Genomic DNA, 23,114 nt, shown 5'->3' with positions numbered 1-23,114 from the left:
TATACTTGTTTGTTTACTTTTTTTTTGCAATAATATTATGACTGGTAAACCCATGTATATCACATCAAAAGAAAGGATGGTGCCAGAGGTAAAATTGTGGTCTGAACACATGCCCCAGCTATCAATTACTGACTCAAAAGTGGAGTGTCCATTATGCTTCACTTTCAACTATTTTCAGCCCATTACACAGTGTTGAAAATGAAGAACAGTATTAGAAGCACCTCTGCAATCAATCCAGTCGCCACAGAAAATACGGACGATTCCTGTTTACAAATGGGAAGTCATGCATCATGCTACCACAAATTGTCAAAGAAATGGGACACAAGGATGACAAAGGTAAGTCCATGATGTGTGCATTGTACATACTGCAGTATGCCAAAAGGCACATCTCCAAACAAAGCGACGTCAAACAGTGAAATAGTTATCGAGTTATGCTTGCTTGAAGGCATCAGGCAGTTAGTCAGTAGACAATTTCATTGAATAATTTTTTAAATTTCATAACAATCTAATGGAGGCAATCTGAAGGCACTTTTGGGCTTGATTATACGTACATGTACCTAACCAACACTGCCAAGGCAATTCTGAAGCTGGTTTTGGGTGATATTTTTGGCCAGAAAAACCAAAATCTTCCAGATCCCTAATATACTGTACTACCATACTGTGTGATTTATATTTTTCTATTATAAACTTTGCTGCAGTACCAATTCCTGGAAGCAATGAAGGAGCTGTTTCATTGTAACTCTTTGCCATATATATGTAGAGTAGTACATGAAGAATGCTTACAAGAATCAGCCTACTTGCTTCAAATGTTGCAGATGTGGCATGGGTAATTCCTATTTAGGGATGGACTGATTATGCCAGCATAATTCGGGAAAAATAGTATAAAGTTAACTGTTTAAATGAATGCTTGAACTGAAATGCAAATTTAATTCCTACAGTAACTTTATCCATGCTGGTTTATTGCATTGTAATCATACAGTATGATAGTATTGTATATTTATAGCCTCACAATACCTGCATGGTGCCTTGGCAGTATTGTTGAGGCATAACCAAGCCCAAAAGTGTCTACAGAGTGGCCAAAAAAGCTTCCAGCTAGTTGCTATGAAACATTTAAAAAAGGTTATTTAGCATTATTTTCTACTGCCTGCCTGCCCGCCTGCCTGATTCCTTCAGACAAGCGTTTCTGTTACATAGGGAAGCCATCATGCTGCACTACCACGAATTGACACTTTACGCTGTCACAAAGATAAATGGGACATATTTTTTTATAGCATAACTATGACTAATGTGTGTGCCCAACGATCAATTATTACTGAAAAGTGAAGTGCCATTATGCTTCATTTTAAGCTATGTTCAGCCCACTACAAATGAGGAACACTATGTGAGGGACCTCTGTAAACAATCCAGTTACAAGGGAAAACTCAGATGATAACTTGATAACCGCTAAGGCTACAGGCCTGACTTTTTCACTGTCATACATCACTTCAGCCTGACGGCATACTGCAGTTATGCCCAATGCATGCATCATGGCCTTCATCCTCCTTTGAACAAACAAGTAATAGGAATTTTCAGTCTGATTATAGATCATAGCCATAAAAAGTAGTGAAACAAGGGAGGTCACTTATGCACCTACAGATATATTAGCGGACATTTAATCCCTACTTCAGTCTATATGGATTAAACATGTCCACTATATAGTATATCTGCAGGTGCATAGGCAACCTCCCTTGTTTCACTACTTTTTATCCCAAATCAGACTTCTATTACGTATGGTCTAAAGTAGGAATTAGATTAGCACTTCTGGTGATGATCCCACTTGTAAGATGCAATATTTATGTATACCACATAACCAGTATATCCACATTCACTGCATGCATTGTAATATATATTCCATGCTACACATCAAATTGTATGCAATGCATTAGCCATTTACCTTGTAGGCCAGTGTATCCACGGTCACCTTTAGAGCCTGTACACGTAGTATAGATAATGATATATTAAACAAACAAACAAACTGTCCCTAAAGTGACTTGTGTAACTTAGCAAAATAGAAATTATCATAACTTAAATAATTAATGTAATATATTTACAATTGGATCGTGCATACCACAATGCAAGTAATCCATTTAATACGAGCTGTATATACACAATTATTACCTTTAGAGCCTAATTAAAATATAAAGATCACACAGAATGGCAAGAAAAGTTAATCACTTGTAAATTACCTGTAAGTCCATAATAACCACGTTCACCCTTAGAGCCTTTGGACCCTACAACACATTTATAGAAGGATCATCCAAGTTAATTGATGTACCTGTATATCCATAATAACCACGATCACCTTTAGTGCCTTTAGCCCCTACAGTACATTAATATAAAGATCCATAGAGTGACCATGCAGGTTACCTGTAGATCCATAATAACCACGTGCACCTTTAGACCCTACAACGCAATCAATGTATAACAGTACCTTGAAATTCATGGAATCCATACTCACCTTTAGAACCAGGTGGCCCACGACCTCCACTTCTACATAAACATGGTATGTATGGTTGTAAAGTCACTGGAATGTAAGTAGGCCGAGGAGTTAATATAATATACTTCTTCTGTAGTTCGTGGGCCTGGTCCTACAAGAAAATAAATAGCATATATATGCTTACTATGCATCACCACAAATACATTCAAATAATGAAAAGATGCAATTCTATAATTCATTTCAAAAGATAGCTAAGATTTTTATAAGCATGAGAAGATTTATTCCTCAAAAACTTGCACAACACTTCATAAAAAGAGCATTCAAAGAATGCCCAAAAAGAATTCATGGACTCTACGTACATCTAACTCAAAAATTAAGAACAGTTAGCTACAAGGTTTAAACTCTCTGAATTCATCTGGACATGACATGTTGGACATAAAACATCTGGACATACACCTACTAGTAGTCACTTAAGTTGATGATTTTAATTATCCACTATGTGTGAGCTCTTTATGACAAACTGTCAAAGTATTGTAATATCTAACCAAAAAAACAATATCTTTGTACCTATCAACACATACATATGTAACCCATAAGTACAGAATCTCGGCAAATCAAATGGTATAAATTAGCAATAGTAAACTTTTATAATGATTTGTACAACCATCGAGTATCATCAATGAATAATCAGAAATGGCTGATCACTGCCAACATGCATCCATACTGAAATCCATGGACAGCATGCCACTCAGTTGAAGGATTAATTTAATAAATATGTATGGAGGTCATTGGTCCACTTTTCAGGCAAACCAAACATGTATAACAAAAGTGCAGCATAATCACCAAGAATAATATATACGTACATCTTGTGACTTCGTTTTCATTCAAATTTAAGACTTAATAAGTAGGTTTGTACATGTACTTACCTTGATAATTGTCTACACACTATGAGCTGTTTGTTTTTGTTAGTCTATCACACTCCAATTATGCTTTGAAAATAGTTTATTGTGCTTTTGACCAATGATCAAAAATCCAGCCTGTCATGCTCAAAATTTAATTAATTCATTAAGGCTTTACAGCACAAGTGCTGAAGGTCTGTATACACACCTGGTCCTACAGCCTGTTCACAGTATTATTCTTTGAAAATCAAGATTAAATGTACGTAAATTTTCTTTTCGCACACTTCTAATTTGTTATTGGATTGCTATGCATGCAAAGACATATATACAAAAAGTGGTCATGTGACCAAAAATACCATAATAGTTACATTGGACAGCTTATTCAAATATCATTGTATTTTAGGGTGATCTAATTATAAGTCACAATGAGTATATTTCTTACCTCAATGAAGACTTCTATGCATCTTATAGTGCTATAGTTCAACCTGTATAGGTGTAATGGGATTGTTGGCCACATAATCACTTTTTGGATATTACAGTTAAAACTCACTGATATTGAAAGCAACAGACAGTTTAATAATATATTAGCACTTGGTTGTTTTATCTTAAGGTCAGGTCAGTCTGTGTGAAAATCATCAGAAACAATGAAAGAGCTGAGGCATCGTTCTGTTTTGCAGTGGAAATCCTCCTATATGAAGGGAATTTGGTCACATGACCACTTTTTGGATATTTACATATGTTAAAATTATGCTGATATTGAATACTGTAAACAATCCAATAACAAATGTGACCAGATTTGCGAAAAGAGGTATCCAATGTACCAACTTTGACGATCCATAACTTTACATTAGAAAATGCTATTGACTTGCAATTCACTCAGTGGTGTGCACGAACATTCCTTAGCAGATGGGGGAAAATTTAGGTTTATATGTTTATTGCAGAGTAAGTTATGGTCTTCCAAGTTCATAGAATTGGATGTGTGTGGAAGACTCTTTTTTGTACAAATTAGTACTTGTTTGCTTTATCTAAAATAGGGTCTCCGCAATCCAAAAAATCTTTACAGATCAATCCTCCTACCATTGTGGATTGTTCATTGTAGTATCCCATTGTTATATCCACTATGAAACTGGAGGCACAATTGTCGTCTTCACAGAAATATTGTTTTAGTATCTCATGAGATGCAAAATCTATTTTTAGTGCTCTACACAAAGGACCAGATGAAACTTGCTGCTTAGCCAGATCATATCAGAGTTGTTGTAGATAAATAGTATGCACAGTAATAAGTAAATGATTTGCTGGGTGACTGGCACAGGTTTGCTTACATGACAACGAAATACTTTCAAACTTCCCTACCACCCAGGGTAAGAGAAGTCAACTCTTCCTCATAAGTGTTTCGATACAGTTGGATGCATAGTCTGTCTATGCTGTTAATATGGAAAAGATCAGAGACTTCTCACCATCTGGGTGACGAGCGTCAAACTTTTCTGCAGTAGTTAAAAATTATACCACACTTTCTAGCCATTTCCAGTGCTTCTGCAGCCACAACAGTGGTCAATTATTGACTAGAACTATGGTTAAAGATGTCCCTGGACATTTGATACTGGCGGTTGTCAATTATTTCACCCACAGCTTCCACACATTTTATAAGCTCTGCACTAAGGGAGGCAGCTAAATCATCCAAATTTGACTTCACCTCTCATGCTCCACAGCAGCTTCAAATGGTATAATTAACCATTTCTGCTGTGGAAGCTTCCTTGGGGTAGGGCATCTCCCATTCCTAATTTGAGTTAAATCTGCCCAGCTATCATTGGGATATATGCGCCTTCAAAATTTGTCTATTTCAGTTCTTCATAAATACATATAGCCACACAGTCTTTGACAATTCCTGTACTAAAGGAAAAAAAGTTAAAAGGAAGTATCAAGGCCAATCACAGGCTGGCTTTGGAACTTGCAATTACAAAAGAAGTGATATCCACACAAAAACAGCCAAGCTGTGAAAAAGGTGCGGCCTTAAAAAGCCTGGCTGAGTGAAAAAGTAGTGAAATCAAAGGTAGCGGCCAACAAATGGCTGCAATTAGGCATCGTCCGATTATGCCGGCATAATTTAAAGCATAATAGGTGACCAAAAGCATCAAGCATAATGCCAGCATAATAGGGACGATATTTGAAATTTTAATTAAAATGCAGAATACGCACGCCTGAAAAAATGCAAATAATTACTGCCAATAGGTATTATTAGTGCATTTCACATTTAAAAATACGTAAGATAACTTATTAAACCGTTTCTTTGTTGGTTATTCACACTTTGCAGGAATAAGATCGAAATACTCTAATAGAGCAGTCACTTACTCTAATACAGTAGTAAGAAAACACTAATAGACTCTAATAAAATAGTCAGTTCTAGAAAATAATCTTGATTTTGAAAGCATAATTTTGGGCTTAATCATAAATTTTGGGCATAATAGGCCGGGGCCTAGCTGGAATGATAATAGTGGCTGTGTGCATTGTTAAAGTTTATTAGCATTAACATCTTTGCAGCCATTTCTTGGCCGCCACCACAACTTTTTTCTCCCAGGCTATTTAAGGTTGCACCTTTTTCACAGCTTGGCTGTTCTTGTGCAGATCTTTTGTTATGGCTACAAAGTAAACTGCTGAAGTTGAAAATTGATCAGCATATACGTAGGGTTAATTAGCTATAATATCATAGCAGTGTCTTTTGGTGTCTATGTTAGATTTATCAATCAGCTGTATTAGAAGTCCTCAAAAATGTGTGTTGTTTATTAGAGCATTTACAGAAACAAGCCCCAGAGCCACTAGCCACTAGCTATGAAGTAGAGTTTAAAATTCAAAAGCCTGTGTTTAAAAATTGTAAAATCAAAGTGGAGGCCAAGAAATTATTGCACTTATGTTAATGTTATTGTCCATGCAAAAAAAAACAGTCAAGATGCCGTGTGTAAAGAGAGTGTAGCCATCAAAAGCCAGAGTGAAAAAACTCAAAGATGGCAACCAAGAAATGGCTGCAATGATGTTAATAAATCTTAACAACACAGGACGCCACAGCATGCAGTCTTAACATCACTGCAGCCATTTCTTGACTGCCACCTTTGATTTTGCAATTTTTTCACTCAGGCTTTTGAAGGCTGCACCTTTTTTACAGCTTGGCTGTTTCTGCTTGAATTTCACTTCTTTTTATGCTTTAAATACCTCATAGCCAGTCATAGACTGGTTTTAAGACTTCCCAATTTCTTTCTAACTACATACACTGATCATTATGGAAGATAGAAGTTACAATAGTATCGTACAGCAGACTTTATTTGACTACGTGTTAAATAGAGTATGCATTTATTGTGGATTTCTAATAGAACACGTACTAAAACAATCTAGATTCTCCTTTACTATTGAGAAAGAATTTTCACAGAGATTGAGTGAGCTGATCAGCTGACAGCAGCAGTTCAGGGTTTGGGAAATGGATATGGGGGTCTCTGGTTTGAACCCTGGACAAATTATTTTGTGCCTTTGTTTGATTCTCCATAATTGCATTCCCACCCCATGATTTTAGTTTCTCCTTGTATCTTTGTAGCTGTCAGTACAATTTGTTTTAAGTCATAAAAGGTTTGAGCTGTGATGGTTAACCTATGTACAGACTAGGCTTGTGGGAATTATGCTCAAAATTTTCATATTATTCTATTCCGAAATTCTTTTAAAAACTTATCATTATGCCTTTTATTATTCCCAAAAATACTCATTATTCCTAAAATTAATCCTGATTTTTGTAACTTTTTCTCCATTTTAGTAATTAAATTGTACAGCAAGACTTTGAAGCAGTAAAAAGTACTAAATCCAGCGGTATCAATTCATCAGAAAAGCTTTTTTTGCTATCAAGATGTTTGGTTACTAGTAGTATGAGTAATGAATTATTCCGCACCGATCGTTCTATTAGAGTAAGTGACTGCTCTATTAGAGTATCTCGATCTTAATTTATTTTTATGCCAATTATGCTCCAAAACTGCATCAAAATGCTGGAATAATGCTCTATTCTATTACCTCATCATTATTCCCAAAATTATTCAGGCATAATTCCCGCATCCCTAGTACAGACCAAATTTCAAGTTATTCACGTGAGTGCTGTACCCTGCAGGCATGATGTGGTGCGCTAGCTTTCTTGGTCACCCGTGTGTCTTGAATTTCATCATTGCAGCCATTTAACCATTTCCTGACCTCCACCTATCTTAAACATTGGGTTTGTAAAGATTATACCCTTGTTTCACAGCTTGGCTGTTTTTGCGCATGGTACTTTAATGTAGTATCATGATGATTTTTCTGCATGTACATTAAATTTGCTATTCCACCTGGTCAATTATAAGTAGTACACAGAAATTATAATTTGCATTAATTGAAAGCCACAATGTATTCCTCATTTAGTAAGCTGCTAAGAATATCTAAACAAAAACAGCCAAGCTGTAAAAAATAGCACGGCCCCCTAAAAATGCCAGGATGAAAAAAGTTGTGAAATCAAGTGGTGGCCAAGAAATGGCTGTGATGGTGAAATTTGCTAGTGAAACTTGGAAGAGGCAGCACAAATTCACCTGAATTGTTGTTATTAAAATTTTTGCCATTAACCTAGTACCATCACAGCCATTTCTTTGCCACAACTTTTCATTTCACAACTTTTTTCACCCTAGCCTTTTTGGGGGCCGCACTCTTTTTTATAACTTGACTATTTTGGTTTAGATATCACTTCTTTTTGCATTGCAAGTCACAAAGCCAGCCATAAGCTGGGTTTGGTGCTTCCTATTAACTTTTTTACAGGAATTGTTGAACAAGAGAAGCAATTATAATAATGTGTGCATAGGTTTTTGTCTGAATAAATATTTGTATATTTAACATTGAATAAACTGAATGATTATAACCTAAGTAATAAGGCGACTTGAGTTGTTACATAACTGAACTGTAGCTGAACTCTCATTGTTTGTAGGTGAACTCTGTACAGAGTGACTTGGTTCTAGCTGAACTCTCTACAGGGTGATTTGTTTCCAGCTGATCTCGACTTGTTTCTAGCTGATCTCTCTACAGGGTGATTTGTTTGTAGTTGATCCCTCTTCAGGGTGACTGCTCTGTTAGAATGACTGCTCTATTAGAGTATCTCGATCTCGCACTTGCTACACCCAATTGGATTTTGTGTTATAATCTGTGGCTTAAATCTGATTCTTCTCAATTATTGAAGGGCCTTTGGGCCTTTCTAAGGCGATTATCTATCTGTACACCGGTTTTCAAATCATTCCACTGAGTGGTTTGTCTGGTAGGCATGGCAAGTTTTTAACAGCTAATTTTGATCACATAATTGTTACACACTGTTGGTTTTTTCGTTGTATCTTCGTGGTCTTTAGCTAAATTTCTTTCAAACCATAAAAGGTTTGAGGTTTAATAGTTTACCTATCCATGTACTGATTTTCAGTTTCTTCCCATAAGTGGTTTATCCTGTAGGCATGACAATAATTATATTGGTATTATTTTTCATGAATATTAAATCGCTAATAACTCCTTGAATGCTTATTGTATTTCAGCCTAACTTGGTACCAAGATGCACCTTTATACCCCCCTTCTGTGTGCCATATTTCAAGGCAATCGGATATTGCTTTCACATTTTATGGCAGTTTTTTGTAAGTGTGCAAAAAGACAAAGAAAGAAAAAAAAAGGAGCTAAGCCAATTTTTGAAGTCCCGTATCTTGGGAATTCTTGAAGGGATTTTGCTGAAATTTGGTATGTGGAGTACTGACGTTGGCAGCAAAAATCATAGTGTTTTGTAAGGGCAGCACGAAGTTACAAATACGTGAAAATCGCATTTTCTTTTTTCCTTTCAATATATTCACGGTGTTGCATGCCGGCTTCTTGGGCCACATGACACACTACCGTGTGTCTTGATGTGCATTTAATTTGCAGAAGTTTTTATAGCTAAAAGAAAAAAATGACGTTGGATACAGAACTAGGTGTTCAAAACAGAGGTGCAGAAGATAAGAAAACACTAAGATCCTAAATGTTTAGCTCAATATTCTACACAACTCAATTATATTGGTAGTTCACTGGCAACTACTACATGTGGGCATATCTCATGCAAGCACTTGACCAATCACGATGAATGCCATGGGGAGGTGTAGATGACCACCCTTGTTTCATACCTTTCTATGATCCCTATTCAAATGTAAAATTTCTAATTTTCCTTACACTTGTTCGTTTACTTTTTTGTAACATAATTAATCACTGGTGAACCAGCATGTACCACATTAAAGGAAAGAATGGCACTAGGGAAATATGAAGAACAGTACAAGAATACCACTGCAATCAATCCAGTCACTATGGAAATCATGGACGATTCTTGTGATAGTCAGCACTGAAGCCATCATATGACACATTACCATGAATCAACACATGGGTGACTCAAAGGAGGACAAAGATAATTTTATGTTCATGATGTACACACTGCAGCAGGTGTAGTTGATGAAAAGGTATGTTTCTGACCTAAGCGACATCAAGCAGTGAAGAATTCACATGCAGCCTATAGACTTAACTACCATAGTTAATAGCTGTCAGCATCAGTCAGGCAGTCAATTAGTAGAAAATTTAATTACATAAAAATTCACAGCAACTTGTTGGAAGAGTTTGGGGTCACTTTAAAGGTGTTCTGGGGTTTGTTTATGTCTAACCAATACTGCCAAGGCATGAAGGAAAAGTAAAGGTGATATTGTTGGGAAGAAAAACCCAAACGTTCATGACCCATCCTGTTTGTTTATTATTATACTGGGAAGGCAGCACCGCTAATACTCCCAGGAAAAAAGAGAACAATCAAAATTACAATCACATTAAATGTTAGCTTGAAATGTAATTGTGACCGGATCTGCAAGAATCCCATAAGTTTGTGCAAGCCTAATTTTTCAGTAGAATGCAATAAATGCAATGGGTGGAGTATTTACGAAATCGTTTTTAAAATCTGTAAATTTTAAAGCTCTTCTTTCACAGTGAAGGAAGGTAATAAAGGCATACACTTTGGTAGCATCATGATCCCAAAGCAAGAGGAGTTCCAACATCTTTGTTTCGTGTCAGTACTCTCAAGGAGATGGAAGATATGAGCATTAGTTTACCTTGCGTTGGAAAAACAGTTTACTATCGACTTCTTTTTTCCTCATGTTTTTGCCTTACCCTGGTTGTAGGTAAGGCCTGGAAGACAAAACCTACACAGCAATGGATTCTCCTGTTCATGGAGAACCCAATGGTGTAAGTTGTATCATGGTAAAGGACTGTGTTCGTAAGTTATGCTAAGCAACTGTAGTTTATTATTTACATTGTCACTGTACAAATATATTTTTCTGTCGTTGCTACTTTGTAACACTGTAACTTCGGCTTCTAGAGCTGAAATTTCGGTTGACCATTCCTTTGGCTATCTAGATAAAGAAAATGTAATAAAATGCAACTCAAAAATGCACTAACATATGGAGTTCTTACAGATTCGGTCATAATTAATGATGTGGATATGACAACACTTGGTGGTAATGCATTCCATTCCTTAATCCAGTACTACTGTACTGTATTAATAAACGCATCGAAGGGTATGCAGAGTGTTTACAAATCAGATACAAACTAAATGGGTATGTTATTATAACTATTTTTTGGTATAGGCAAAGAGAGCATGCTAAAAGTATACTGTCCAAGGAACAATTTTATTGTCTTGATGGTTAGCCAATTCCAGACTTTGTAAGCAAGACTCAGCTAGCTGATGCCAATTCAGCCCAGTCATTGTACTGCTTGTTGTTGTTGTTTTTACCTGCTTTACCACTTATAATTAGGCACTGGAAGGTGAACACTGGATGCAAAGCCTGTACGAGGTGCTTGCCACAAGCCAAGGAACCTAAGCAAAAATCTTCCCAGCATTCGTTCAGAAGCAAAGCAGTAATACGGAGATCTGTCAGCGTAATGGATTCGCATTGCCTCTATTGTGACTTCCTATGGTAGTACAGTGTATGGTTTCCTTTGATAATATCTTTGGACTGATTAGTAGCCAGACTCTGTGGCTAAAAGGAGGTACTTACCTGTGTTATATACAACCATTTGTAAACTGCAATACAACTGACTTGTAACACTGGCAGCAGCCTTTGATCTGCCCATGCACCATACTACAAAATTATAGTTTTTTGCTATGCTCTCTCCATTATATAGCAAAGCACAATATGTACAACTTGCCTATGGTATAAAAATTCTGGACAATTCTATATTTAGCTATGTGCTTTACACACAAAGCCATTAATGCACTACCATGGATTGACACCTGGTACTGCAAGTGAAAGAAATGGGACACAAAGGTAAATCCACGATGCATGCATTCTCAGGGCACAGCTGAAAGACAGCTTTCCTTGGCTGATGCTGTATTCCCTGACTAAATATTTGAAAAAAAAATGTAGCTGCTGCAGTTGTAAAAGTACAAGTGTGCAGAGACTATGAAACCAAGCAAGCCTGTAGTATTTACCATAGTCCAGCTTTGCTTGGTCGAAGGAATCAGTCAGTAATTTTGTACAAAATGATGATACTCTACTGCAATTGCTAGCTAATAACTATAGCTATTCAGACTAATCAAAATCGGTTACTTACTTCAGCGTATGGTAACTCTACTTCCTTCTTCACTACCCTTCGATTCAGTGTCGCTAGTCCGTTTTTCACGAGGATATTTGACAGCAAAGTGACCCGATCATCCATTTCATGTTGCCGGCTAGTCAGCTGCAACAGCTGTTTCTTCTGCGTGTTTATCGAGGAATGGAAATGCCAACTGGATACCACGAATAAAGCAATACTAAGCAGCGACAGAAATGTATTCGTGTAAGGCAGCACCGAATATCCCTTGTTATCAGACATCACCACTCTCCCAATGATTCGGAAGGGACAGTCTCTCGTGATCATTCACGTGATATCAAAATTAATTCATCTACGTGCGTTATTTAGAAAGAGTAGTGGTCAGTGTAGTCAAAAATGGCGGACGAGTTAGAAGTAGATGCCAACTATGATGAATTCGAGCAAGGCGATTACGATGATGGTTAGTCGTATAAATAAAACTTTTTAAGCAGCAGAATAAACTCTGTTAGAGAGGTTTTACTGTAGGAATTGTGAACACGTGTTACGGTTATTGCAAAATGGTCGTGCATAAGTGTTTTATATGTTAGTGTTGAAACGTTTATCCTTTTTACTAATGTTAATGAGCTCTTAGAACTTTGTGAAGAAAGGTATTAAATTGACAACAAATTTATCACGTTTATGCACATATCAATATTTTGCCCCACTACTATGAACACGGGCCGAGGTAAATTCTTATCCTCACTACCTGGGGCTACTTTTGATGTCGAATCCCCCACTTATCCTCTAGTAAAGGACCACGAAACACCCGACTACGTGCCCTCGTAGCATCAAATACCCCACCACCTGGGGCATGGTTTGAGGTTGATTCCCCCACTTCTGCTCGTGTTCATAGTAGTGGGGCAAATCATTGATAGGTGCATTACAGGTGTGTCCTTTTGTACAACCCAGTCTTGACAAAATTGATAATATCAGATCATAATACTTGCACACCTTTTCATAACACTGCCATTCAATGTGCTTGGGGAGAGAGAAGGATGTGGTACCCAGTGGTGTAGCCAGACCCGGGCAAGCCAGGACATTGCCCGGGCATCAAGTCACTGCCCTACCATCAGCTACCCAGAGTACCAGAGTAATTAAGGAGGTTGGCTGAATTGCTGATGAACAATCACTTAATTATATACAAGAACAGCTAACATAACTTACTGTGTGTCCACTTCACCAATGCTTTCTTTCTGGCTGGCCAGCAGTAACCGGGTTTCCCCCTGGGGTTTTACTATTTGATTGTGGTATTATATTGATGGCTAATAAAAAGCAATAAATAGAAATGAGATCACATAATTAAAACGTGGTCAGCATCATGACAAATGACTCAAGACAGAGATTTTCTCTACAGATAGGGACAGTGTGTCTTTGTGTTTGTGGTGAAGTGTGGACTGTGTGTTGAAAACCTTGATTAAAACTCAAATTGATGTGAAGTTATGAAATGTGGGAACCAGTTCAAGCTAGTCTCCTGCCCAGACCGCTTTTTTTCTTTTTGTGTGGAGGCAGAGAAAAAAAGGGTCTGGTGGATCTCCAATACATTTTTGTGCAGCCAGATCTACAACTTTTGGGGATTGTTGATTAGTGGTGACGAACAGCAAAGGCCTGTTAACGAAGCAACAATAAGAAATACGGCTCGCTTGCTTGGCAAGGCTACATCCTTGGGTAGGTGGCTGTATTTCCTATTGTTGCTTCGTTAACAGGCCTTTGCTATTCTTCACCACTAATCAACGATCCCCAAAAGTTGTAGATCTGGCTGCACAAAAAATGTATTGGAGACCCACCAGATCCTTTTTTTCTCCGCCCCCACACAAAAAGAAAAAAAAGCAGTCTGGGCACGAGACTACGTTCAAGCTGTGTGTATGGATACTGGGGCTTAGACTGATAGTTCACACAATATGGAGTACTTGTTAATAGTCAGTATTTACTTCTTTTTCCTGTTTGTAGACTGATTATCTTCGGTTTAAAGTCATCACGTGATGCGGGTAGTCTACTATAAGCGCTCCATGCTTTTCTTCAAATTCCCTGCTAGTCTGGTATTAAAACACTGCTGTATGTAAGAGAATAGCTAGCTAGCGGTCATAACTATTAAGGTAACTATCTTGCATCAGTACAGTTAGTGTAGGTAGAGTATATACGTAGGTAGTGATGGACAGCACGTTTTAAAATGTCTATTGATGTCCATATGAAGATGTGCATGTGTATGCGTTTTGCACGGAGTTGAATGGCTTGCCCGCCCAGTGCCCGGACATGGAAAATGTCTGGCTACACCACTGGTGGTACTATACATCTGTACATCACTGCATAACTAGATATTGACAAACTGCTCAGAACGAGTCACTGCTTTGTGTTATGTGTTACTGTACATATGGTCAGATGTATTTCTATGTAGTGTCAGCCATGAAGGCTAAGGCGACTAGGAAGAAAGGCCGAGGTGTGTCAGATGTAGTTGATGAAGGACCTACTGGTGGAGCCTTGAGATGTTAGTTGATCTTATACATGTAATTGTTGTACTAGTCTGTTAAGTAGCAGTTATATGTTTGTGTATGTGCACGTGCCATGCCCTTTATCAGTGCTACCCAATATGACACTAAATAGGCATATGATTTTCCTGGACCATGGGTGTGCCAAACAGCTGGTTGCTGGCTATAATACGTACACACTAAGCTGAACTCTCAAAAACTTTTGATGGAATTGCACAAGGTCTTGTCTCATTTGTAGTACTGGCCTCAAATATTCATTCAAGTGTCTTACACTTTGTTTACAACCAATCAGAGTTTCACCATACGTTTCTGATGGGGAAGCCATATAGTACATAAACAATTGTAGTGGGCGCATGTCTGTTCTTGACACCATCCGAATTTTTCTTAAGCAAAATTTTCTTTTTTAACTTAGTGGCTCTCGGTACTCAACTCAACGTGATCATACTATAGCTAGTGGATACATATTTGTGCCTGGCTTGTAAATTGCAGACGTAAATTTCTTACTCTGTCCTTGATGAGCCTTATCCAAAATTACATCACAGACATAAAAATGGCTGGTATAGTAGGGGGATTCTCGTGGCTTTTGTATGGGCGAATATCGGACGAAGATTTTTGAATGGTCTTATCTCAGCTAAGAATGAAGATACCGAGCTCTAACTAGCAGGTATGGCTATAAGGCATTACCATAAGTACGAAAAAGTGGTTTTCAGTTGATTTTCAAAACAACGTTAGATCCCTTCTCTTTTGGCTAATACATAACCATACCTGCTGGGTAGACCTTGACATCTTCGTTCTTGGCTGAGATATGACCATTCAAAAATCTTCGTTCGATAGTCGCCCATACAAAAGTCACGAGAGTCCCCCTACTATAGTGGCCATTTTTATGTCTGTGAGTCTGTGACGTAATTTTGGATAAGGCTTATTGCGTTGCTAGAAGTTTTGTCTGTTTGTGTGCTATGTGAGAAGGTTGGCTGTTCCATTCACTAATCATTGAACCTATAGCATATGTAACAAAGCAATGTCCCTCAAGTTTGTACCTGCACACTCACTATATACAACATATTTTTATGTGGAATTAATGACACTCTTCTTACCAGTACTAGAAACGGTAAGTGGCCCTTTTCCATTAGTAATTGGCCAACCAAAATCAAAGAGTATGAAATATGTCTCCCTTAAAATAGCTAATGTACCAATTCCTGATCTTTTTTATAGCCAACTGAAAGTTTTAGTGATTTATCTAGAGTAGAGGTAACAAAACAAGGATTGCCTATATTGAGGATGACTAATCAAGAGTCACTGTCTTGTGAGTGTTTTGCTTGAAAGTGTCGAAACTTTAAGTTGGTACAAGCAGCTGATAATTTTCAACATGCACTAGTACTGGTGTCAGTATGTCAGTATCAATGCTGATACCATCAGTAATGGATAGTACAGGTATTGGTGGTATATAGGTGGCAAATGCCACATTTAGTGTACCTTAAACCACTGTGGATTTTACTTAGTGCTGGTATCAGCATTGGTTTTAGTTAACAAGTGCAAGGAAGAAATTAAGTTTGGTTAGGGATCATAAGTAGTAAAACATCGAGGTTCACCTAAGATATACTAGTGGACATTTATTCCTGCCTCATATACCCATGACTGAATTAGGGATTAATTGTCCACTAGTATATCTTCACAATCACAAAAATAAAGATTGACATAGACTTAATGTTTTCATCTGAATGCGTGTCCCATACTGAATGGTGAAGTGGCTATTATATTTCGCTTTCTGTTCTGCCTGTTACATACTGTAACATTACAAATGAAGAACAGTACGAGAAGTGCCTCCAGTCACTATGGAAAATAATTCATGATACAAAGGTTAAGAAGCCATCACATGCTACTGCAAATCCTCACCTTGAGTTGTCAGCGAAGAAAAATAGGACACTGTATGTACTGCAGTATGTAAAAAGGCACCTGTTGGCCTGAAGTGAGTAAAAAATCAAGGTTGTAGCCTTAATCGTTATTATTTACGCTTATCTGAAGGCATTAGTAAAATAGTAAGTAGGTAAGTCAGGCAAGCAGGAAATTCTAAAAGTACAGCTGTAACAAGCATTTCAAGTTGTACTGAAAGCACTTTTGGGCTTCTAACCAATACTGCCAAGGCACCATGAAGGTATTGTGAGGCTGGTTTCTGGTCAATTTTCTATGAGAAAGTACAAACCTCCATGATCCCTAATATACAGTACTACCATACCGTATGATAATTTCACTAGAAATACTGGTATCGTAAATTGTGGTATCACCACTGTAAATGGTTTATTGCAGTAGTGCATGCTTGGTCCCTGTGGACGTAAAATATGCTGTATAGTATCCTTGATGGTATACCGTTTATAAACAGATACATGTATTTGCAACATGTATGTCAATACTGACAATGTTTGTTACAGCTGGGACTTGTCTCAGTTACAGTCAATGCCAAAATATTCCTTGAAATATTCCTTAATGATATGTTGTGGCTCCACAAATATTGGTGCTGTGCCCATGCAGGTAATTTGTAATCATAGCAATGAACTTAAGAGACAAACAGCTGTGTATCATTATATTTTTATAAGTCATTAAACTCAATAGTAAAAAGGAAACCATTAAGATAAATTCATAATAGGGTTAGCAAGATGTAGCCACTATTGATACTTGTTCTCCTTGTAGCAATAGAGGGTTGGATCTTGTTTGCCACTGGAGTACATGAGGAGGCTCAGGAAGACGATGTGTACGACAAGTTCTCAGAGTATGGGATGATAAAGAATATACATGTTAACCTGGACCGCAGGACCGGCTACCTTAAAGTAAGTCAATATTATTGTAACCTTATATAGTAATGACCATCACAAGCCTGTAGTCTTTATTGCTTCTGTAAAACAGTCATAGTGGAATGGAACTAGAACAGAACCAATTACATAGCGTGCATGCCTAATTTAAAATTGCTTTAATACACTATTTACAGCCATTGCAATTCTACAGTAGACTTTTCTACCTATAAAAATTATCTATGCCAACATTTTGTTTAATCGCCACAGCAATGCGTTTTCATTGTGAGTCTACACTGCTCTGTGTTGTGAAAAATGGTTACTGCATGTACTATCACATCACTCTGCATAAACTACAATGATGAGTACAATAACTCATTCCAAACACAATAACTAGCTAAGATGTGATTAGGCTACAGTAGATGGATTCAACAAAGTATACATGCTACTCAGTGGGTATTAAATAGAACTAACTGCTAGGTGTTATAAAATGGTTTCTAACCTGTCTTTAGTAAGTTTAGTGCAAATGCTTCATGGTTTTGAAGCTGATTGAAGCATATGTTCTGCATTTTGGGTCCTACACCTGGAAAACGTGGGGCTGATGCTCTTGTGATGTAGTAAAAAATCATATACCGTTAAGGTTTATGTCACAGTATCACAATAAAGTAATATTTCAAGACAAACGCACAATATACCACAAGTAAAAACTATACTCATGTTTAAATGCATTTCACTACTGGTGTACAGGGGAGACAAGTGCCTGATGTGTAGGTATATAAACAGCTGACCCAGGGACCAGGGATCCAAGGATGCATGGGGACCCTGGAATTTTCAATGTTTATACATTCTATCCTTGTACTATATGCCTAGTGGCTATTCTCAAATAGATCACGTAGTTTTCTCTGTCCTGCCATCATGATAGTTCCTTGCACTCTGAATGCCTGGAAATTATAAGTGCCTCGTAGGCCACTTATTCTTCACATCTTCAGTAACTTTAGTACTAATCAAGGACTAGTTTCTAACAGGTTGTTACCTTCGTGTGCTACATGGCACAAAGTCTCTTTATCGAGCTGCTGGTATACCTTGCAGTAATTGCTTCACTGAAGCCATTTTCATGTGCACTGAACTTTATATTAACTGGTGGCTAGTGCACTCTTTGTGCAGTACAAGTAGTTTACTGCAGACGAATTTCAGAGGTGCTTGTTATTTCTTATTGAATTAAGCGCAGTGTATACAACTGCAATGGACAGAAAGTGGATTGGCCATGTGAGATTAGCCACTATGACTAGCAGAGGTGTCTAGTAACACTACATAGAAACCTTAAAATCTTACAGTTTACTTTTGGTTTGGCTTGCATCCACCACTAAACCATTGATACACAACTTAATTAAATGCCAAATACCATAATGTCTGGCAATATCACTGAGTATCTCGATATTTGGCAGCACTTGTGGCTACAGTGATTGTTAACTACGTTCTTTGATGCTTCTAGTTGAAAGCCAACAGCTACAGCTTTAATAAGTTAATGTTTTGTTATGTTTGGCTAGCACAGTGCTTCCTCGATTACCCGACCCCCTTGTTACCAAGACGTGTTCAGAAGTTCGGATAATCAAAGCCCATTCATTTATAAAGATAAGGAAATATATAAGAATTTTAAGTTCAATTAGTGATCATAGAAAAGTAGGGAAACAAGGGGGGTTGCCTACACCTGCAGATGTACTAGTGGACATTTAACCCCTACTTTGGTCAGGTAATGAGTGAATTAGGGATTAAATGTCCACTAGTATAATTATCTGCAGGTCTAGGCGACCTCCTTGTTTCTTTGCTTTTTTTATGATTCCCTATTCAAAATTTTAACTTTTCCTTATACTTGTTTGTTTACTTTTTTGTAACATTATATTTCGACTGGTGAACCCATGCATACCACATCAAAAAGAAGAATGGTGCCAGAGGTAATATGTTTGACTGAACGCGTGCCCCAACTATCAATTACTGATTTAAAAGTGAAGTTGCCATTATGCTTCACTTTCAGCTATGTTCAGCAAGCTTCACAGCATTACAAACGAAGAATAGTAGGAGAAGAGCCTCTGCATTAAATCCAGTCACCATGAAAACATGGACGTTTCCTGTTTACAAACGTAGGGAAGCCATGGCACTACTATGAATCGTCACCTTGGGCTGTCAGCAAAAAAATAAATGAGACGCAAAGGAGGACAAACCATGATGTGTGCATTGTATATACTGTAGTATGCCGAAAGTCACCTGTCAGGTTGAAGCGACGTCGAACAGTGAAAAAATCAAGCCCGTAACTGTAGCCGTTATCGAGTTACACTTGTCTGAAGGAATCGAGCAGGCAGGTAGTCAGTCAGTCAGTAGATAATTCCGCTGAATAAAAAAGATTAAAATTTTGTAGCGGAAGCATTAGGGTCATACTGAAGGCACTTTTAAGCTTGGTTATACCTAACCAATACTGCCACTGCACCAGGGTGGTATTGAGCTGGTTTTTGGGTAATATTTTTAGAAAAATTCAAACCTCATACAGAGCCCTGCTCAATTACTTTAACCCCTAACCCGCAATAAAATTTTCTATTAGGTCATATATGAATCATGTGAGTAAACCCACAATCGAAATTAAAGACGTCGCAAGAATGTTGAAACACGGAGACGAGACTTGCTGTTGTTCATTGCTTCATAACAAGTAAGCTGCTGTAATTACAGCATTCATTTAACCTTCTCCAAGTAGCCCAGTAAACAAACTTGAACAATGCACTGTTTTAGGCTATATTAATTAAGTTACCCCACCTAACATTGCCATGCATGCCCATATTGTGTAAACATGCATTCCCCAAAAGTTCTTTAGGGTTTAAGGGTTAATGAATGCACACCTTAGACAAAATACTCTAATAAAACAGTCATTTCTGCAGTTCGGATAAGCAAAGGTCAGATAATCGAGGGAGCACTGTATATAGTTGTGTAAACAAAATGCCCATATAACCTTACAATGAAAAGTATGTTTGAGGCCTAAATGACATGGCCACTATAATAATGGCCATTGTGCAGTTGAGGCCATTTTTGTGTTTTATAGTTCACCGACAGTACAACAATATTTGCTGTGTTATCATGTCCATAATGTACAATCCTTCCTTGTAGGGATATGCTCTGATAGAATATGAGACTTACAAGGAGGCACAAGCTGCTATTGATAATCTTAATAACTCCGACTTGTTAGGCCAGGCCATTGCAGTAGACTGGGCCTTTGTCAAACCACCAGCACAAGATAAAAGAAGGTTAGTTAATACCCTACATTGTGTGATTTCATGTGTAATATAGTCCGGTACTGCTGTTTAAATCAGCTGTACAGTCAAACCTCTCTAATCCAATGCTCAATGGGAGCCATAAATTTTGCTGGATTAAGGAGGTTGTTTGATTATCAAGTCACCTCTGTAATCCAACATTGTACAATATCTAGAATTATGTTTACAAATGCATTGAGTTATATTTTCCTACACTGCAATGTTGTTATTACTGCTTCAGTGTACTGTCAGCTGTTATTGTAGCAATACTGCTGCTATAAACAATCTAAATTGGTCCTTTACAATCAAATTTCTAGTAAAAATTGCTACAAAATAGACATGCTGTGCTACATCGGATCGGCTACGTTTATCAGCTTGAAAATATTATCTAATATTGGTTATCAAAATTTCAACAAAATCTCATATCGGTGCAGTAAGGTAGTACTGTATATTAGGGATCATGGAGATTTGGGTTTTTCTGGCCAAAGGGTTAGAAAAGGCAGCTTCAGAATACCATCCTGATGCCTTGGCAATATTGGTTAGGTATAACAAAGTCCAAAAGTGCCTTTAGTACAATCCTGAATGCCTCCATAACATTGTTATGGAATTTTTAATTTTATTTAATGAAATTTTCTACTGACTAGTGATTTGTCTGATGCCTTCGGGAAAGTGTAACTCGATATCAGTTAAAGCTATGGGCTAGATTTTTTCACTGTTCGACGTCGCTTTGTCTGGAGATGTGCCTCTTGGCATACCGCAGTACATACAATGCACACATCATGGACTTACAGTACCTTTGTCCTCCTTGTGTCCCATTTCTTTTTGCTGACAGCCCAAGGTGTCGATTCGCGGTTGCACAATGCTTGGCTTCCCTACAGTACCTTTGTAAATGGGAATTGTCCGTATTTTGCATGGTGACTGGATTGATTGCAGAGGCGCTTCTAATACTGTTCTTCGTTCGTAACGTGTAACGGACTGAAAATAGGTGAAAGTGAAGTGTATTAACCACTCTACTTGTGAGTCAGTAATTGATAGTTGGGATGCGCGAATCATCCATATTATTCATGGTGACTGGATCGATTGCAGCTTCGTTTGTAGCGCTGTATAACGGGCTGAAAATAGCTGGAAGCGAAGTGTAATGGACACTCCACTTTCGAGTCAGTAATTAACTAAGGCGCACATTCAGGTGAAAACTTTAGCTCTAGTGCCATCCTTTCTTTTGATGTGGTATGCGCGGGTTCACCAGTCATAATAATGTTACAAAAGAAGTTAACAAACAACTATAAGGGGAACATTAGGAATTTTAAGATTAGGGATCATAGAAAAAAAGTTTGGAAACAATGGAGGTCGCCTACACCTGCAGATATACTAGTGAACATTTAATCCATGGTCTGTAGACCACGACATTTGTGATGTGCAGTTGACTGCACAGTTCAGAGGTGTCAGATTACAGAGGTTGTTTTCTATACAAAAGTGTTGGTAAATGACATTTTGGTTGGATTAGAGAGGATTCTGGATTATGCAGGTGTCGGTTTAGAGAGGTTGATTGTATGCCTACAGGTGACCATCTGTTTGGATACATAACCGGTTTCTCTGTACATGTGTGTGCTTGCGTGTAGTGTATGTGTGTGTACGTATGTGTAGGGAGGGAGCGAGAGCATGCGTGCATGCGTGCATGCGTAATTTGTGTGGAAGGGTGTATACATATGTATGTAGAGTTCACATTCATCCATGCATGAAAATACTGGAGTGCTTTGGTTAAATCCCGCACCAGAGGAGGGTAGAAGCGGTTTAAGTGCCACTAACATGAATTATGCAAAACCCTTGGTTTGGGATGAACCAAATTGTGTGTATCATGTAGCAAGGTTTGGCATCATTTTTATGTTAAGAATATGCATACTAGTCTAGTGCTAGAATCGCTACTAATATGCGTGAAGGTGTTTCATTAGTTTTTGCATAGAAAACTAAGTGCTTTTGTAAAACAAAGCACATCATCTGAATCCTTACACGAAGCATAATCGAATGAGCTAATGATCCCCAGTGATCCCCACCATTTGCTGGTTATGTATTGTGACTATTGGTGTTCACGTGATATTCCAAGCTAAACTATGTAATTAATGTAATGTTTTCAAGTAGTGCCTAAAATGTTTCCGCCCTTTTCTGTTTCCACACCTTCAGTAGTTGAGTGGTGCAACAATCGATTTTGAAAAATAAGGGCTTCAACATCGTTTTTGAGCATCGAGTGGTAGTCAAAATAGTCGCCGCATTGATTTTTAGAACTAACGTCATGCCGTTTAATCTGATGAAATGAAGTGGCTAAGTAGTTTGATAAGTGTGTCTGTTCTATTACAGTGTGTTGTTGTGTCATGTTCCATTATTATTGGTATGCATCTTTTCTCTTTGTTATAGATCTTCAGGAAGTGGAAGATATTAGAACTAGTACTTACGTGCACACACACCACATATTATTATCATTATTGTATGCTTTTACTCCATGATCCAAGCTGTATCAACTTGCACTGAAA

The 23,114-nt window shown here is 37.7% G+C and overlaps 2 protein-coding genes across 2 annotated transcripts in view; one reads left to right on the top strand and one right to left on the bottom strand.

The window, feature by feature from the left end:
• Positions 1 to 12,341, bottom strand: part of LOC136265099 (collagen alpha-1(XI) chain-like) — an 18,985-nt gene extending 6,644 nt beyond the window's left edge. The window contains exons 1-6 of the mRNA XM_066059886.1: positions 12,013 to 12,341; positions 2,498 to 2,627; positions 2,407 to 2,442; positions 2,315 to 2,359; positions 2,226 to 2,270; positions 1,934 to 1,969 (exon numbers count right to left, since the gene is read on the bottom strand). Coding sequence (XP_065915958.1) covers positions 1,934 to 1,969; positions 2,226 to 2,270; positions 2,315 to 2,359; positions 2,407 to 2,442; positions 2,498 to 2,627; positions 12,013 to 12,318 — 598 coding nt within the window. The 5' untranslated portion in view covers positions 12,319 to 12,341. The remainder of the gene's footprint in view (positions 1 to 1,933; positions 1,970 to 2,225; positions 2,271 to 2,314; positions 2,360 to 2,406; positions 2,443 to 2,497; positions 2,628 to 12,012) is intronic.
• LOC136265101 (RNA-binding protein 8A-like) lies at positions 12,328 to 23,114 on the top strand. The gene is made up of 5 exons (XM_066059888.1): positions 12,328 to 12,451; positions 14,423 to 14,512; positions 17,199 to 17,335; positions 20,447 to 20,583; positions 22,999 to 23,114. Exons 1-5 carry the CDS (start codon positions 12,388 to 12,390, stop codon positions 23,021 to 23,023), a joined length of 453 nt encoding a protein of 150 aa, XP_065915960.1. The 5' UTR covers positions 12,328 to 12,387; the 3' UTR covers positions 23,024 to 23,114.

This window comes from Dysidea avara, chromosome 8 (assembly GCF_963678975.1).
Source record: "Dysidea avara chromosome 8, odDysAvar1.4, whole genome shotgun sequence".
Taxonomy (NCBI): domain Eukaryota; kingdom Metazoa; phylum Porifera; class Demospongiae; order Dictyoceratida; family Dysideidae; genus Dysidea; species Dysidea avara.
This window is presented reverse-complemented; position numbering and strand designations above follow the sequence as displayed.

Bases quoted from the DNA above. Each gene is read 5' to 3' on its own strand.
- LOC136265101 (XM_066059888.1), top strand. From the start codon at position 12,388: ATGGCGGACGAGTTAGAAGTAGATGCCAACTATGATGAATTCGAGCAA. The intron at 14,513-17,198 runs GTTAGTTGATCT...TTCTCCTTGTAG, and splicing joins TACTGGTGGAGCCTTGAGAT to CAATAGAGGGTTGGATCTTG. The intron at 20,584-22,998 runs GTTAGTTAATAC...TCTTTGTTATAG, and splicing joins CCAGCACAAGATAAAAGAAG to ATCTTCAGGAAGTGGAAGAT.